We start from the raw sequence: 15939 nt of genomic DNA on the forward strand, positions 1-15939 counted from the left end.
GTTTACCCGTCAAGTTATAAATCATCACGATGCTCCTGCTGATCATTTCCTACAATCATCAGTTTGAGATTATTATGCAGAGATTCTCCATCAGTCAACATTTAATCTCCTCAGGTCAAATTAATAAAATAAGACGACATCGCTGCTGCATTCAGGGACAATCTGACATCTGAGGTTTGAGTGTCGGCTGCTGATATTAAACTCATAAAAGGTTCAATAAAACTGTGCCGACAGTAAACTGAAACATACACAAGTTCAAATCATCATTTTAATTCATTAATGTCAAAACATGGGCACAAAATAATGATCTTGGATTGGATAATTCCAGATTATTGCATTATTTGATAGTTCTGTCCATTATTTCTATGAGTAATAACATTTTATTCATTTTACATTAATATGAGAAACACTGACGTCACTATAAAGTCAGCTGAAGGAACTCCAGCAGGCGGTTTATCAAAGCTTCGGGTTTGTTTTGTCTTTTTTAAAACAATACACTAATTTCTAAATATAAGTAATTATCTGTTAGAGGCGTTTCTGTGCAGCAGCGTTTTGGATCTCAGGGATCAGATGTTTGGGTTTTGAGTTCAGCTCGTTTCCTCCGTTCGGGTCAAACTGAATCAAACAGGTGTCGTCACATCTAAACTACAGCAAACACAACACAGCAGGAATCATTACTTCACTTATGTGAGGATTTAACTTTTTATATGGAAGTGACACATCTGATCGATCCTGGTTGGAAAAGCAAGCAGAACTCATAACTTTAGTTCTAAAGCTTCAGATTAAAAAGGACTAATGAATAAATATCAGAAGTTTCCTTTAAGAGGAACTTCATTCAGGACGTCTCAGACTGGTTTAATCTGGCTGACGAAGGGTTTTAATTGGCTGGTTTACAAACTGATGGATGTTTAAAAATGTTCAGCAGGAGTTTAAAGTGAGACAGATTTATAGGATCCATCAGTTTGGTTCTTTAATTTCTGACCGATGAGACGCTCGTCCTCATCGTGTCCAAATGTCCGTCAGCTCTTCACTTCTTTTTGACAAACTTGTTTCGGTTGGCGTTGGGGTTGGCTCGTCTCTTCCCGCCTCCACTCTGACCGTCTCTGATGTTGAGGTTGGCGGCGCGGCTGTAGATGTCGTTCTCGCAGAACGGCGAACCTCCGGCCACGTAGTCGGGGTTAAAGACGTCGGTCTTCTGACGAGCTTTACGGGAAAGTCTCTGCTGAGGGAAACGCTGATCCTCCACCAGCTGAGGGTTGTTACTGTGCTTCCCTCCCTGAGGAAGAGACAGCGTGTGCTGAAACACACAAACACATAAGGTTAGTACAGCTGTATGTACTACTACATCAGTAATACATTCAGAGCACAATCCTTGATGGGGATCAGGTATTGTCCCAGACTATACCCGAGTATCCATGACGATCCCAATGATCACACAAAATGCCCACAAATATATAAAACTGTTTGGTATGCATTATTAATCTCTCCTAGATATTTGGGATTTGTAGGATCTGATCAGTACAGACCAGTTTCAAACAAGGTTTTGTATCTGGTCCACTTGTGTCTGGGGATTAGCTGTTGGTTGACTTCACCAAGATGCTGCCATCTGGTTTTTATAATGATTTTTACTCTGTAATGAGCTTTTGTTACCACTAGGGGGAAGAAAAGAGTGTCTATGAACCAGGCGGGTAGTTCTGGTCCTCTGAAATGAGGCCAACGCAGAAGTAAGTTAAAACTGCATTCTATCAAAAGGCCACCAGGGGGCGACCGTTTTGGTGTCAAAAGGACTTCCGTCTCTATACAAGTCAATGGAGAATTCACCAACTTCTCACTTGATTTCTAACCTCAGTAAACGTTTTCAAAATGTGTTTATGGTCTCAATCGCTAGTTTAAAGCCTTCTTCAATGCAGTATGATGTTCATTTGGGACATTTTGGCCTCCCTGATTTTATATGTGACGATAAAGCAGGGTATGCATTAGGGCGTGGCTACGTGGTGATTGACAGGTTGATTGGTTCACAGGTTCAGGAGGGCGCCTCATGCTCCTCCTGATGCCCATATAAGTAGAATCCCTGTTTTTATTTTTCCCAGCATGCACCTGAAATGTTCAAGATGGCGCTGCTCAGATCTGATACTCCGAGCAGCAGTCCACAAACCAATGGGTGACGAACGAAGAATAAGGTCCAACAAAGCCAAAATGTCCCCATATGTTTAAAAGTAGTTTGAAGGTTAAGACTCTGTGTTCGGATTAGAATCAGGTTTAGCTTCAGTTTAAGGAAGACATTGTTAATAAGAGTCCTTACAAGGATATAAAGACTCTGTGTGTGTCTCACCCTCATTCCTCTGTGATTCAGCACTTTGGGGTTTTTGGAGAAGTGCATGTGCATGCTGCCGTCCTCGCTGAGCGTCACTGCGATCTTCTTCAGCGTCTGGTTGCCGCAGTGAGGACAGAACTGTTTGGTCATGTTGCTCGTCGTCCTGAAAGTTAAAAACACGTTTACAGTAAATGTTTGTTTTTTACAGTGTGGTTCGGTTTATCTCTTACAGACTGTAAACTGACTTGAAGCAGGCGTGACATCGCAGGATGTAGTTTCTGGCCTGTTTGATCAGCATCCCGTTAACGGACAGAACGTGAAGTCCGATCTGAATCAGAACGTTCTGAAAACACAACAAACACTTTCAGTCTTTGATCTGCGGTTCAGATTTTACATCATTTAACATTATAAACATATTAACCCTCCTGTTGTCCTCGAGTCAAGGAAGGAAAGGAGGAAGAAGGAAGGAAAGGAGGGAGGGAGGAAAAAGGGAAGGAAGGAAAGGTAGGAAAGAGGGAGGAAGGAATGGAGGAAGAAGGAAGGAAAAGAGGGAGGAAGGAAGGGAGGAAGAAGAAAGGAAAGGAGGGAGGGAGGAAGGAAGGAAGGAAGGGAGGGAGGAAGGAAGGGAAGAATAAGGAAGGAAAGGAGGGAGGAAGGAAGGAAGGAAGGAAGGTAGGAAAGGAGGAAGGAAGGAAAGGAGGGAGGGAGTGAAAAAAGAAAAAAGAGAAAGGGAGGAAGGAAGGACAGAGGAAAGAAGGAAGGTAGGGGGAGGAAAGAAAGAGAGAAGGGAGGAAGGAAAGGAAGGAAGGAAGGAAGGAACAGTTAAAACAGACGGGGTCAATTTGACCCGGGAGGACGACATGAAGGTTAAAAAAACCCTATTTAAGAAACATTTCAACACATCCTCAAAACTTCAATAAAAAATAACCATCACACAAATTAGTAAAAAATCCTTCACACTGTTAAAAACTAACAAATAATAATAATAATAACAACAACAGCAGTAAACAGTCGTTTGTTACCTGCATGGCGAAGTCAGTGGTCAGACATCCGACTCTGACATCAGCGGGAGCTGTCCAATCAGCCGTGTCCATCTTCACCTGTTTGATGTTACTGGGAGTGATCCAACCGCCTCCATCATCATCATCATCTTCCTCCTCCCCTTCCTCCTCTTCCTCTTCAAGCTCGTTCTCTTTGTCCTCGCCGTCTGATTGGTCCTCTGAGTCCTTGTGACCCGCCCCCTCGGAGGCGTCTTTCTGTGAGGTCATCACAACAACCAATCAACAATGACGTAGTCGGCACATGCTGCTTTCAGCCAATTAGAGACCAGAGTTACATCACAGTGTCAATGTTTGGTGTTTTTACCAAAAGTTAAAATCAGTGTGATGAACTCTGCTATCTAGTAGTAAACATCTGCTTAGTTAATGTCACATTAGAGTCTATTAACTTGTGTAGTTCCTCTGGGTTCTATTATTCTATTATTGGTCCTTTATAGATATAAGAGCTGTTCAGTGTTTCATATTCATTATACTGACTGTGGCGGACCACCATGGTCTAATTTATGCTGCCAGAGTCTCATAGTGAGCCGAACACGTCTGTACAGCAAAGCATCTCAACCTGCATCAGAGCTGCTCTGAACTAGTGAACTAGTTGAACTTAGATAATCACTTCAGCTCTTGTTAGTAAGTATTTTTACGTATCTACCCAGTATTGTTGGTGGACCATGTTAAATAAACTTATAAAGCACTTTTCTATTCGTTATGACTCAAAGTGCTTTTTACACTACATGTCTCAACATTCACACACATTCATACACTGATGGCAGGAGCTTCCACACCAAGCTGCTGGAGGAAACTAACCATTCATACACATTCACACCGTTGGCGTAGCAACGGGAGCAATTTGGGGCTAACTATCTTGCCCAATGACACACTGAGATGTGGACTGGAGGAGCCAGGAATCGAACCGCCAATCTTCCAATTGGTGGACGACCACTCTACCTCCTGAACCACAGCGACCCCTGCTGTCTAGGTGAAACATTGGGTAAAAATGCTTAGATACCCAAATGCCTAGATCATCTTCTGTCTAAGATACCTCTTGGTAAATACCTGACATGCCAGCACTACTATACAGGCCGGTCTCTCAACCTCTCTGTATCATCATCAACTCTATTCTTGAATGTTGTATATGATGATCCGGGCGGTGTTTGATGGTGTTTGATGCTGTCTGATGCTGTCTGATGGTGTCTGATGGTGTCTGATGTGTCTGATGGTGTCTGATGGTGTCTGATGGTGTCTAATGGTGACTGATGCTATCTGATGATATTTGACGGTGTCTGATGGTGTCTGGTGGTGTCTAGTGGTGTCTAGTGGTGTTTGATGGTGTCTGATACTATCTAATGATGTTTGACGGTGTCTGGTGGTGTCTGATGGTGTTTGATGGTGTTTGACGCTGTTTGATGGTGTCTGATGCTGTCTAGTGGTGTCTGATGCTATCTAATGATGTTTGACGGTGTCTGATGGTGTCTAGTGGTATCTAATGATGTTTGATGGTGTCTAGTGGTGTTTGATGGTGTCTAGTGGTGTCTGATGGTGTCTAGTGGTGTCTGATGCTGTCTAGTGGTGTCTGATGGTGTTTGATGGTGTCTGACGCTGTTTGATGGTGTCTGATGCTGTCTAGTGGTGTCTGATGCTATCTAATGATGTTTGACGGTGTCTGATGGTGTCTAGTGGTGTCTGATGCTATCTAATGATGTTTGATGGTGTCTAGTGGTGTTTGATGGTGTCTAGTGGTGTCTGATGGTGTCTAGTGGTGTCTGATGGTGTCTAGTGGTGTCTGATGGTGTCTGATGGTGTTTGATGGTGTCTGACGCTGTTTGATGGTGTCTGATGGTGTCTGATGCTGTCTAGTGGTGTCTGATGATATCTAATGATGTTTGACGGTGTCTGATGGTGTCTGGTGGTGTTTGATGCTATCTGATGGTGTTTGATGCTATCTGATGGTGTCTAGTGGTGACTGATGCTATCTAATGATGTCTGATGGTGTCTGATGCTGTCTAGTGGTGTCTGATGGTATCTAATGATGTTTGAGGGTGTCTGATGGTGTTTGACGGTGTCTGATGGTGTCTGATGGTGTCTGATGCTATCTGATGGTGTCTAGTGGTGACTGATGCTATCTAATGATGTTTGATAGTGTCTGATGGTGTCGGGTGGTGTCTGATGCTATCTGATGGTGTCTAGAGGTGTCTGATGGTATCTAATGATGTTTGAGGGCGTCTGATGGTGTTTGATGGTGTCTGATGCTATCTGATGGTGTCTAGTGGTGACTGATGCTATCTAGTAATGTTTCAGGGTGTTTGACGGTGTCTGATGGTGTCTGATGAATGTCTGATGAATGTAAGTCAGGAACTGCATTGTGGAATTTTAAAACTCAAAGTGTGTTTTCATTCATCTGATGTATTCATGTTTGTGTATAAAAATAGAGTTAAACAAATATTTGCAAAGAAGTTCTTGATGCTTGGACTGTTATATTATTATATATATTATAATGTTATCTATATTATACTTTCTCTTCTTTCTTTTTGTCTTTGTCTTTTGTACTTTCATTGTATGTCAGTTACTACATTCGATGTAAAAAATTTCCCAGATATGTGCAATATGTAATGTCCATACTGAACTGGAATAAAAAGAATATTAAAAAATGAATAGAAAAGTTCAAACGAAAAGCAAAAATTAGACAAAGTACAAAGTAAATTGTGGCGTTTCGGTTCCGATGCTGTTTTCTTCATCCTCAACGTGGCGACTTCCTGTCCGGCTCGATGGGGCTTTCATTCAAAAATAACGTAGTGTATGTTTAGCGTAGCGGAGAATAACTTCTAAAACATTGATGCAGACACGACCGATGGGATCAGCCTGATAGAGAACCAATGATGATGTTTGTGGATGATGAGGAGACTGTAACCTTCCTCACACCAATACATCAAACTAACAGAAACGTCATATTTCATCGTTTAATCTTTGACTGACGCTCTTTTAATCTCATCGTATCCAGCAGTTGGTGGAAAAGGACATTATTCTCTTATTCTGTTGCCAACTTTCTGGATATTTGGTGAAGTTTTGTACTATATTTTGATGGAAACGTGGCTCCAGCTGATTTTAGTGGACCGGGTCTTTAAACTGACCAGAAATTCCAGCAGCTCGTCGTCGATGGACGGCAGCGGCGCTCTCCAGAACTGGAAGCTGTTAAACTCTTCGCTGTCGGCCGCCACAGAAGACGTCTTTGCTTTCGTCTGTTTCTTTTTGTTCTTTGAATTCAAAACCTTGACTGGATCCTGAACAAGCAGCAGCGATAAAAAACATTTACAGGACGAGTTCACAATTATTCATGTGTGTTTTAAACCGTCAATCAGGAGCTCAAAGTAACAGAGTGTGTTTTCCTCTCTGTAACGATTCCTCCTGTTCATACTGACCATTAGAAGATCCCTTCATCATGTTTACAATGGAAGTGATGGAGGACTAAATCCACAGTCCTCCTTCTGTGTAAACCAGGCGGGGAGTTCTGGTCCTCTGAAATGAGGCCAACGCGGAAGTAACTTAAAACTGCATTCTATCAAAAGGCCACCAGGGGGCGACCGTTTTGGTGTCAAAAGGACTTCCGTCTCTATACAAGTCAATGGAGAATTCACCAACTTCTCACTTGATTTCTAACCTCAGTAAACGTTTTCAAAATGTGTTTATGGTCTCAATCGCTAGTTTAAAGCCTTCTTCAATGCAGTATGATGTTCATTTGGGACATTTTGGCCTCCCTGATTTTATATGTGACGATAAAGCAGGGTATGCATTAGGGCGTGGCTACGTGGTGATTGACAGGTTGATTGGTTCACAGGTTCAGGAGGGCGCCTCATGCTCCTCCTGATGCCCATATAAGTAGAATCCATGTTTTTATTTTTCCCAGCATGCACCGGATATTTTCAAGATGGCGCTAAGAGGGAATTTTTCTGCTAATAAGACTGTAAATGTGTCAGATATAATTTGATATGACTAACTCAGACTGAATGACGGCTGTATTATGAGATTTTGTAGTAACGCAGCCTTAAAAACACTACTATAATAAACCATCTAGCTCTAACTCTAATATTGCAGCAGGAAGTAATGCAGGTCATGTCTCAACCTGTACGATGATCCCACCTGCTGGTAGGACGGGGTGTTGACTGCAGGAAATGTCAAGTAGTATGGAAACGTCTCCCATCAAACGATACCTGCAATCGATCCTTTTTGCACCCAGAGCTAAAAATCTGACTATTTGTATGAACTTGCTCACAGCCAATCAACAGCAAGCGTTCTTGGTAGTTTACTGAAGTCACTTCCACTGAAAGCACATTTGAGGATCTTTAAATAGTCAGTATGAACAGGAGAAATGATTACAGAGAGGAAAACCTCCTTCACTGTGTATATGAACACCTGACTGCTGGTTTAACACACTGGAAACTGAACGTCAACAACACTGAAGTCTGAAGTCGTGCAGGTTTAATAAACAGCCACAATACCATCAACTAACACAAAGTTACAGTTTGCTTTGTTTTATATCTTTGTAAACTGAATATTTGGGGTTTTATTGCTGGTTCGACATCACCATATGATGTAATTTTAACTATTTTATGATGTTTAATAGACTTAATTACTCAAATAAATCTCTATAAAGTGACTTGAGGAGAGAAAACAGTAAATATCTTATTGAATAAATACATTATATTTATCAGCTGATGATATGAGTGATAATACCTTAAAGCTTTTAATGTTCTGTTACTTTACGTCACATAAAGCATAAACTATTATCACCAAATCAGATCATTAAGAACCAGTAAATGCTGTTTATGAACTTTAGATTTAAATAAAGTTGATACCATCGTGACAATATATATATATATATATATATATATATATATATATATATATATATATATATATATATATATATATATATATATATATATGTTTAAATTAAAGTCAAATCTGAGTGAAGTATTTCAGGTTATCTTTGGAGCCGTCCTGAAATCATGCAGAGAGAGTTTCTGTTTAAACTGACCAGTAAATCCATCAGCTCCTCGTCCATGCACAGCAGCGGCGCTCTCCAGAACTGGAAGCTGTTAAACTCTTCGTTTTCAACCGAGTTCCGCGTCTCTGTTTGTGACTGTCGGTCGTGTGGACCGTCGGCTGGTTTCTGGAAGAGGTTCAGAGAAGAGACGAAGATGTTTCAGATGTTTATTATAACAATTACAGATGCGTTCAGGGTCTAGTTTATACCCAGCCTGATGCGTTCAGGGTCTAGTCTAGTTTATACCCAGCCTGATGCGTTCAGGGTCTAGTCTGGTTTAATCTAGCCTGATGCGTTCAGGGTCTAGTTTATTCTAGTTTACCCAGCCTGATGCGTTCAGGGTCTAGTCCAGTTTACCCAGCCTGATGTGTTCAGGGACTAGTCTAGTCTGGTTTACCCAGCCTGATGCGTTCAGGGTCTAGTCTAGTTTACCCAGCCTGATGTGTTCAGGGACTAGTGTAGTCTAGTTTACCCAGCCTGATGCGTTCAGGGTCTAGTGTAGTCTAGTTTACCCAGCCTGATGCGTTCAGGGTCTAGTGTAGTCTAGTTTACCCAGCCTGATGCGTTCAGGGTCTAGTCTAGTTTAGTTTACCCAGCCTGATGCGTTCAGGGTCTGGTCCAGTTTACCCAGCCTGATGCGTTCAGGGTCTAGTCTAGTTTACCCAGCCTGATGTGTTCAGGGACTAGTCTAGTTTAGTTTACCCAGCCTGATGCGTTCAGGGTCTAGTCCAGTTTACCCAGCCTGATGCGTTCAGGGTCTAGTCTAGTTTACCCAGCCTGATGCGTTCAGGGTCTAGTCCAGTTTACCCAGCCTGATGCGTTCAGGGTCTAGTCTAGTTTACCCAGCCTGATGCGTTCAGGGTCTAGTCTAGTTTACCCAGCCTGATGCGTTCAGGGTCTAGTCTAGTTTACCCAGCCTGATGCGTTCAGGATCTAGTCTAGTTTACCCAGCCTGATGCGTTCAGGGTCTAGTCTAGTTTACTCAGCTTGATGCGTTCAGGGACTAGTCTAGTCTAGTTGACCCAGTCTGATGTGTTCAGGGTCTAGTTTAGTGTAGTTTACCCAGCCTGATGCGTTCAGGGACTAGTGTAGTTTACCCAGCCTGATGCCTTCAGGGTCTGGTCTAGTGTAGTTTACCCAGCCTGATGCCTTCAGGGTCTAGTCTGGATTTTACTGTCATTGAGGTGAAATCATCCTCAGAACAGAACTGATGGGTTTACCTTGGAGGGAAAGTGGAATCCTGCCACGTTAACCGGAGTCTCTGGATGTCGTCGTGTGCTCTGAATATTCACCTGAAACACAAAACACTCAAATATCACTCTGCTGGAAACACAAAGGAACCTGAACCCTGCCTAGTTAAGCAGTGTCCGTGTTGCGTTCGAGGTCTGCGGGTACCTTGACCTCCGGCTCTTTCCTCAGGTTTTGGGGGCCGACTTGCTCCAGCTGCAGCTGATAGGTCAGAGCCATGACTTTGATGTCAGTGGCGGACAGACTCGGGTAGTCTCCCGTCTTCTTAGAGAACTCTGTGACTGAAAAAACAAAAATAAGTTTATTAACAAAGTTCAGTTTACTTAAACTCCACACACAAAGTACACAAAGTAGAGCTGATGATACAAGAGTCAGGGTCTAGTCTGGTTTAATCTAGCCTGATGCGTTCAGGGTCTAGTCTAGTGTAGATTACCCAGCCTGATGCGTTCAGGGTCTAGCTAGTGTAGTTTACCCAGCCTGATGCGTTCAGGGTCTAGCTAGTGTAGTTTACCCAGCCTGATGCGTTCAGGGACTAGTCTAGTTTAGTTTACCCAGCCTGATGATTTCAGGGACTAGTCTAGTTTAGTTTACCCAGCCTGATGCGTTCAGGGTCTAGTCTAGTGTAGTTTACCCAGCCTGATGCGTTCAGGGTCTAGTTTAATTTACCCTGATGCGTTCAGGGTCTAGTCTAGTCTAGTTTACCCAGCCTGATGCGTTCAGGGTCTAGTTTAGTGTAGTTTACCCAGCCTGATGCGTTCAGGGTCTAGTTTACCCAGCCTGATGCGTTCAGGGTCTAGTCTAGTGTAGTTTACCCAGCCTGATGTGTTCAGGGTCTAGTCTAGTGTAGTTTACCCAGCCTGATGCGTTCAGGGTCTAGTTTAGTTTACCCAGCCTGATGCATTCAGGGTCTAGTCTAGTGTAGTTTACCCAGCCTGATGCGTTCAGGGTCTATTATAGTGTAGTTTACCCAGCCTGATGCGTTCAGGGACTAATCTAGTGTAGTTTACCCAGCCTGATGCGTTCAGGGTCTAGTCTAGTGTAGTTTACCCAGCCTGATGCGTTCAGGGTCTAGTTTAATTTACCCTGATGCGTTCAGGGTCTAGTTTACCCAGCCTGATGCGTTCAGGGTCTAGTCTAGTGTAGTTTACCCAGCCTGATGTGTTCAGGGTCTAGTCTAGTGTAGTTTACCCAGCCTGATGCGTTCAGGGTCTAGTTTAGTTTATACCCAGCCTGATGCATTCAGGGACTAGTCTAGTCTAGTTTACCCAGCCTGATGTGTTCAGGGTCTAGTCTAGTGTAGTTTACCCAGCCTGATGCGTTCAGGGTCTAGTCTAGTGTAGTTTACCCAGCCTGATGCGTTCAGGGTCTAGTCTAGTGTAGTTTACCCAGCCTGATGCGTTCAGGGTCTAGTTTAGTGTAGTTTACCCAGCCTGATGCGTTCAGGGTCTAGTTTAGTGTAGTTTACCCAGCCTGATGCGTTCAGGGTCTAGTTTAGTGTAGTTTACCCAGCCTGATGCGTTCAGGGTCTAGTCTAGTGTAGTTTACCCAGCCTGATGTGTTCCGGATGCGGTTCTTTGAAGGTGAGCTGGTACGGCAGGAAGGCCAGACTCTTCCTGGTCGGTTTGTCTCTGATCTCGTCGACCACATCTTTCAGCGTATAAATGTTTCTGCCGATTTCCTGAAACACAAAATCAATCAATCAATTAAAGTCAAATCAATAAACCTGATCAGCTGAAGCTTCGTGTTCGGGGGGGCGGGAATCACCAGACGCTCCATGATACGATATCATCAGGATACTATATCACGATACGATATCATAACGATGTTAAATATATTGCGATATTCTGCGATATATTATAATTCATTACCTTTTTTCACCTGTAAATTATACAAACACCAAAGGAAAAAAACTTCAATTTTCATTTACAATTCATAAAATAAAAGATCGATACTTGGCGTCTGTTTATCGATATAATATTGTCACGCAAAGAACCGCGATACTTTGTCTGTATCGTGGGTTTTATCCTCCATCACTTCCAATTAAATCACATTTTAAGTCTTAACCCTTAAACAGGCAGGAGGTGAAAATGAGACGCTGATGTTTCTATTTATCTCATTTACACCTAAATAAAACATTTATATACACATTTATATTTATAGTAAGAAATATTTTGTATATTTTTTATTTTATGAGTTGTATCTCCACCAGGATGTGTTGTATAAAAATGGTCATAATGGTTAAAAAAAAAAGTTGAATGTTTTATTTGATAAATAGGAGTGATATATTATTGCTTTCTCTTCTCATTAATATCACAAATACTAGTTTGTGTGATATTATAACTGATTTTTATCATTTATATCAAAGTATAGACTTAACACAATTCAATTTAAGGCCCATAAAGCTGAATAACAACTTTATCTAATCCTGCTCCTATCAGGGTGTTAAACAGTCTGTATGTTAACAGTTTAAAGGTTAAACTAAATGATTATAAAGGAGATTATTTAATATTTAATATAAACAGGAGGAATTATTTCAGCACATTTAGATAAACTGTGAATTTGAACAGTTTCCTTCAGTCTTAAATCCAGCAGGTTTCTCTCTGACTGAACCAAACATTTATAAATCTCTCTGTTGTTGTTTAAATATTAATAATTAATAATCTTATAATCATAGTGATGATGCTGTTTGCTCTTCAGAGTCTCTACAGCTTCTTCTCAGCCTCTCTCAGCCTCCACGCGCTCACTGACCCAAACCCAGCTTCCTGTCCCAGCTGCTGACAGAAGTCCAGCAGCTAAAGTCTCAGATCTCACCTGCAGAGGAGCTTTCTTTAGAAACGCTCCAGCATCTGCGACAACATGCTCCACCAGGGCGGCCGCCATCATGGATCTAGACGAAGAGAGTGGAGCGAGCCAATCACAGGAGACCATATATACACGTGACAAGTAAAACACATGAACGCAACATTCGTGTCGGAAATTTGAGAACTGAGCAAAAAAAAAAAGAACAAAACAAAACAAACAACAATAAAAAACGATGTAAAGATAATTTGCTTATATTAATATTAAAGCCTTTAAATTTAAATATATGATGGTAAATCACCAAATATTACATTTACTGATGCTAATTTGTCTCTACAAAATTGTCGATTGTTTAATTAATACAATGTAAAACAAACAAACACCAAGATGACAGAAGCAAGACTTTCCTTTATATATATATGTATATTTATATATATTTATATAAAACTAAGGCAACACTTAATTATTGATTAACTATAACTATATTACCTGTATTCTCTGTCACATTATTTCCTATTTCATTATTTTTTGACATTTAATGAACCAAACAACTCATCAAGAAATCAAGAAAATAATCATATAAAGATTCTTTGATAATTAAAATCATTGTTAGTTGCAGCTTTAATTTAATGTCTTCAGACAAACAACAACAAGGGAATCTTTCTGCTTCTCCATCGACTGTTTGTAGCTAAAAACATAAATATCTTCAACAAACTTTAACTATTTTTTGCTGTTTAGCTTGATGAACATTGTGAACAGTGTTTTTTATAAAAAGAAGCAAAAGAAAAAAGAAAAGATTTAAAAGTGATTTGCTGATATTGATATAAACTAAGGATTACTTTCCTTGTTGATTTATCTCCTGATTATTATCATGATTCATTATTCATCTACACAATGTCATACAATTATAAACAGCACAAACAGTAAGTTAATGTGTGTTTGGTAGATTATTTCTTTATTGTAACAAAGCTTCTTGGTAATAAATCTTATACGGTTGGAAAGTTTATTTCCCTTTTAAATGGAGCCACATTAGTAAGGAACATGCATTTGTGGGTCAACGTGTTTGTGTTGTTTGTCACTCTGACACAAACATCACGCCCAAACTGATCCCACAAGATTTGACACATTCTTCATGAGCTCAACACAAACACTCGGCTCATTGTTACGACAAAGAAATAATCTGCCAAACACAAACGTCCTTCCTCCCTGTGCTGTGATTAAAATATGAAGGTAATGTCATTATCTTATTTTGTCCCCACAACAGTCTGAAAACCAAGAATACTCAGTTTACTGTCATGTAGGACAAAAATAAAAGTTTTAACAAATGTGCATATTTGAAAATAAGCTTTTGGTAAAACTTTTAATTACTTTATAAAATGTAAAAACAAAAAAATCATAATAATTCTATAACAACCTTTAGGTAATATTTTCTTTTTAGCTTGAAATCCCATTCAGATTAATCTCTTTAAGCTTTTCATTAACGTTTTTAATGAACCTTTTCTTTAAGAACTGTTTCTCTGTTGTGGTTTCCGTTTCTCCCAGCGACCCTGAACGCAGCGTCGCGCGTCATCAGTGTCACGTGACGTTGTTGACGGTAGAAGAAGGAGAGAAGATGGCGGCTCGCTGGAGCAGTGAGAATGTGGTGGTGGAGTTCCGGGATGCACAGGTGATAAAAACAAGCTGGACATGTTTAAAATGAGCAGAGACTGATTCATTCTGCAGAGATCAGAATTAATTATTATAAACATTAAATAATGAAGTTAATAACAGAGAGAGGAGCTCTGTCTGCACATCTGTGCTCACAATAAAGTCAATAAATCATTATAAAGTTATTAAAAGGTATAAATAGATCAGCCTGTTAGTCCAAAACATTTATACAGAATATTTACTGAAGCAAGAAGTCGATGAATCATCAGCAGATCTCTGATTCCAGCTGCTTCATTAGTTCATTAATCAATTAACTCATTTACATAATTAATCATTACAAGTTATTTTTTAAGCACAAACAACAAAGAGCTTTAATTTAATAAATCTGTGAATATAAAATAAGAAGTTTGAGGGTTTTTTGCACAGATTAGTCAAATTAATCGAAGCTAAAGTTGATTATTTATTAATTTATTAAGTTAATAATTAAATGTTAAATCTTGTTTCTGCAGCTTTGTTCTGATAATAAAGTAAAATGATTGATTATTGGAAAGGTGATCAATAATCAGCCCGTTCATGGTAAATCAGTCTGTAGATGATACTCAATCTGATGTCTGTCGGATTAAATCTCTCGGAGTTCGTTAAAGTACGATGTGTGGAAATCGCGAAAATGGCGCAGAAATCGAAAATTCAATCCAAAAATGGCCGACTTCCTGTTAGACTTAGTTTAGGGTCCAAGAGACTTTTTTGTTCGTCTTTACGTGACACATCTGTGAACCAAATATCGTTAATCTACGTCAATCTGGATCGAGGGGCTCGATTTATTTCATTTATGGCTGTTGAGACATTTTGTGACGCTTATTTTCGTGAAGCAGAAAATATCACGTTGTTTGCTGGATTGGGCATAAATGATAATTTTGGTGAGTTTTTGGCTCGTTTAGGCCGTTAAAATACAACGTTATGTAAGAAGAAAAACGAGGATAATAATAATAATAATTCGTACAGATTTAATAGTCTTTATTCTTTATATCAAATATTTAGAAGTCGATTCATCAACAGAAAACTTTGGTAGCAGATTTGAACCATTTAACTTCCGTCTGGTTTCAGCTTCTTCATTATTAGTTTATTAATCAATGAGCTGAAAATGTAACTTTAGATAATTAATAATTAAAAGTTATTTTGAAGAACAAACACCAACAAACCAACTCTGTCTGTTTCTGATTTAAAACAATCTGTGAATCTAAATGAAAAACTTTTTAGTGACGTTAGTGAAACTCAGCACTGAAGATGAATTAATCTGATTTATTAATTTAAACTATAAAGGAATTAATTCATCTGTTAACTTAAAATTGGCTGTTGATCTGATCGTTATCATTAGATAAAGATAAATACATTTATTGTCATATGCAGTAAAAACACGGATGTTCAGACAATGCAATGAAACTCTCTCCTTACACACAACAGAAGATTCATACAACAATAATTAAACCTGATTAGTAATAAAGAAATATAATTTGTAACAGAATCTGCTCATTAAAATGTGATTTAACTGTTTAATGACTGAGATTCATTTTAAATTAACACATTAAAGTCATTTAACATTAAATCATCAACTAGAACACTGTCGTACATTTAACTTTATGAACTTGTTTTTGAGTTAATTTTCATTTACAAGTTAACTCAGAATGTTTTACAGTGTTTAATAATCAGAGCTTCAACATTAACGATGAAAATATCTCGATTGATAGTTTAATGATTTATTAAAACACGCAGTAAATAAATCATGTTCATGTTTCATGTCAGTTGTTTGTTTATTGTCGTTATCTGCAGCTTTAAGATCA

General features: G+C 39.7%; 2 protein-coding genes across 4 annotated transcripts in view; one reads left to right on the plus strand and one right to left on the minus strand.

Moving 5' to 3' along the window:
* Positions 1–445: 445 nt before the first annotated feature.
* Positions 446–12535, minus strand: nob1 (NIN1 (RPN12) binding protein 1 homolog). Of its 2 annotated transcripts, XM_062420637.1 has the most exons (10): positions 12467–12535; positions 11201–11333; positions 9803–9936; positions 9628–9699; positions 8399–8533; positions 6495–6644; positions 3337–3570; positions 2560–2657; positions 2333–2477; positions 446–1297 (listed from the first exon to the last, which is right to left on the minus strand). In XM_062420637.1, the coding sequence occupies exons 1-10, from the start codon at positions 12533–12535 to the stop codon at positions 1028–1030; spliced, it is 1440 nt and encodes a 479-aa protein (XP_062276621.1). In that variant the 3' UTR covers positions 446–1027. The 2 variants fall into 2 exon arrangements, with proteins under 2 accessions (XP_062276621.1, XP_062276694.1); XM_062420710.1 differs by lacking the exon at positions 6495–6644.
* Positions 12536–14046: 1511 nt separating this feature from the next.
* The window catches only part of wdr59 (WD repeat domain 59), a 20516-nt gene continuing 18623 nt past the window's right edge, over positions 14047–15939 (plus strand). For both annotated transcript variants that reach the window (XM_062417893.1, XM_062417963.1), the window contains exon 1: positions 14047–14120. In XM_062417893.1, coding sequence (XP_062273877.1) covers positions 14067–14120 — 54 coding nt within the window. In that variant the 5' untranslated portion in view covers positions 14047–14066. The remainder of the gene's footprint in view (positions 14121–15939) is intronic.

The sequence above is a fragment of the Scomber scombrus genome, chromosome 1, assembly GCF_963691925.1.
Source record: "Scomber scombrus chromosome 1, fScoSco1.1, whole genome shotgun sequence".
In the NCBI taxonomy this organism is placed as follows: Eukaryota; Metazoa; Chordata; class Actinopteri; order Scombriformes; family Scombridae; genus Scomber; species Scomber scombrus.

Coding starts and splice junctions, on each gene's coding strand:
- nob1 (XM_062420637.1), bottom strand. CDS start 12,535: ATGGCGGCCGCCCTGGTGGAGCATGTTGTCGCAGATGCTGGAGCGTTT. Junction 9,937..11,200: donor TCCGGAACACATCAGGCTGG/GTAAACTACACT, acceptor TTGTTTTTTCAG/TCACAGAGTTCTCTAAGAAG. Junction 2,658..3,336: donor CCACTGACTTCGCCATGCAG/GTAACAAACGAC, acceptor TTGTGTTTTCAG/AACGTTCTGATTCAGATCGG.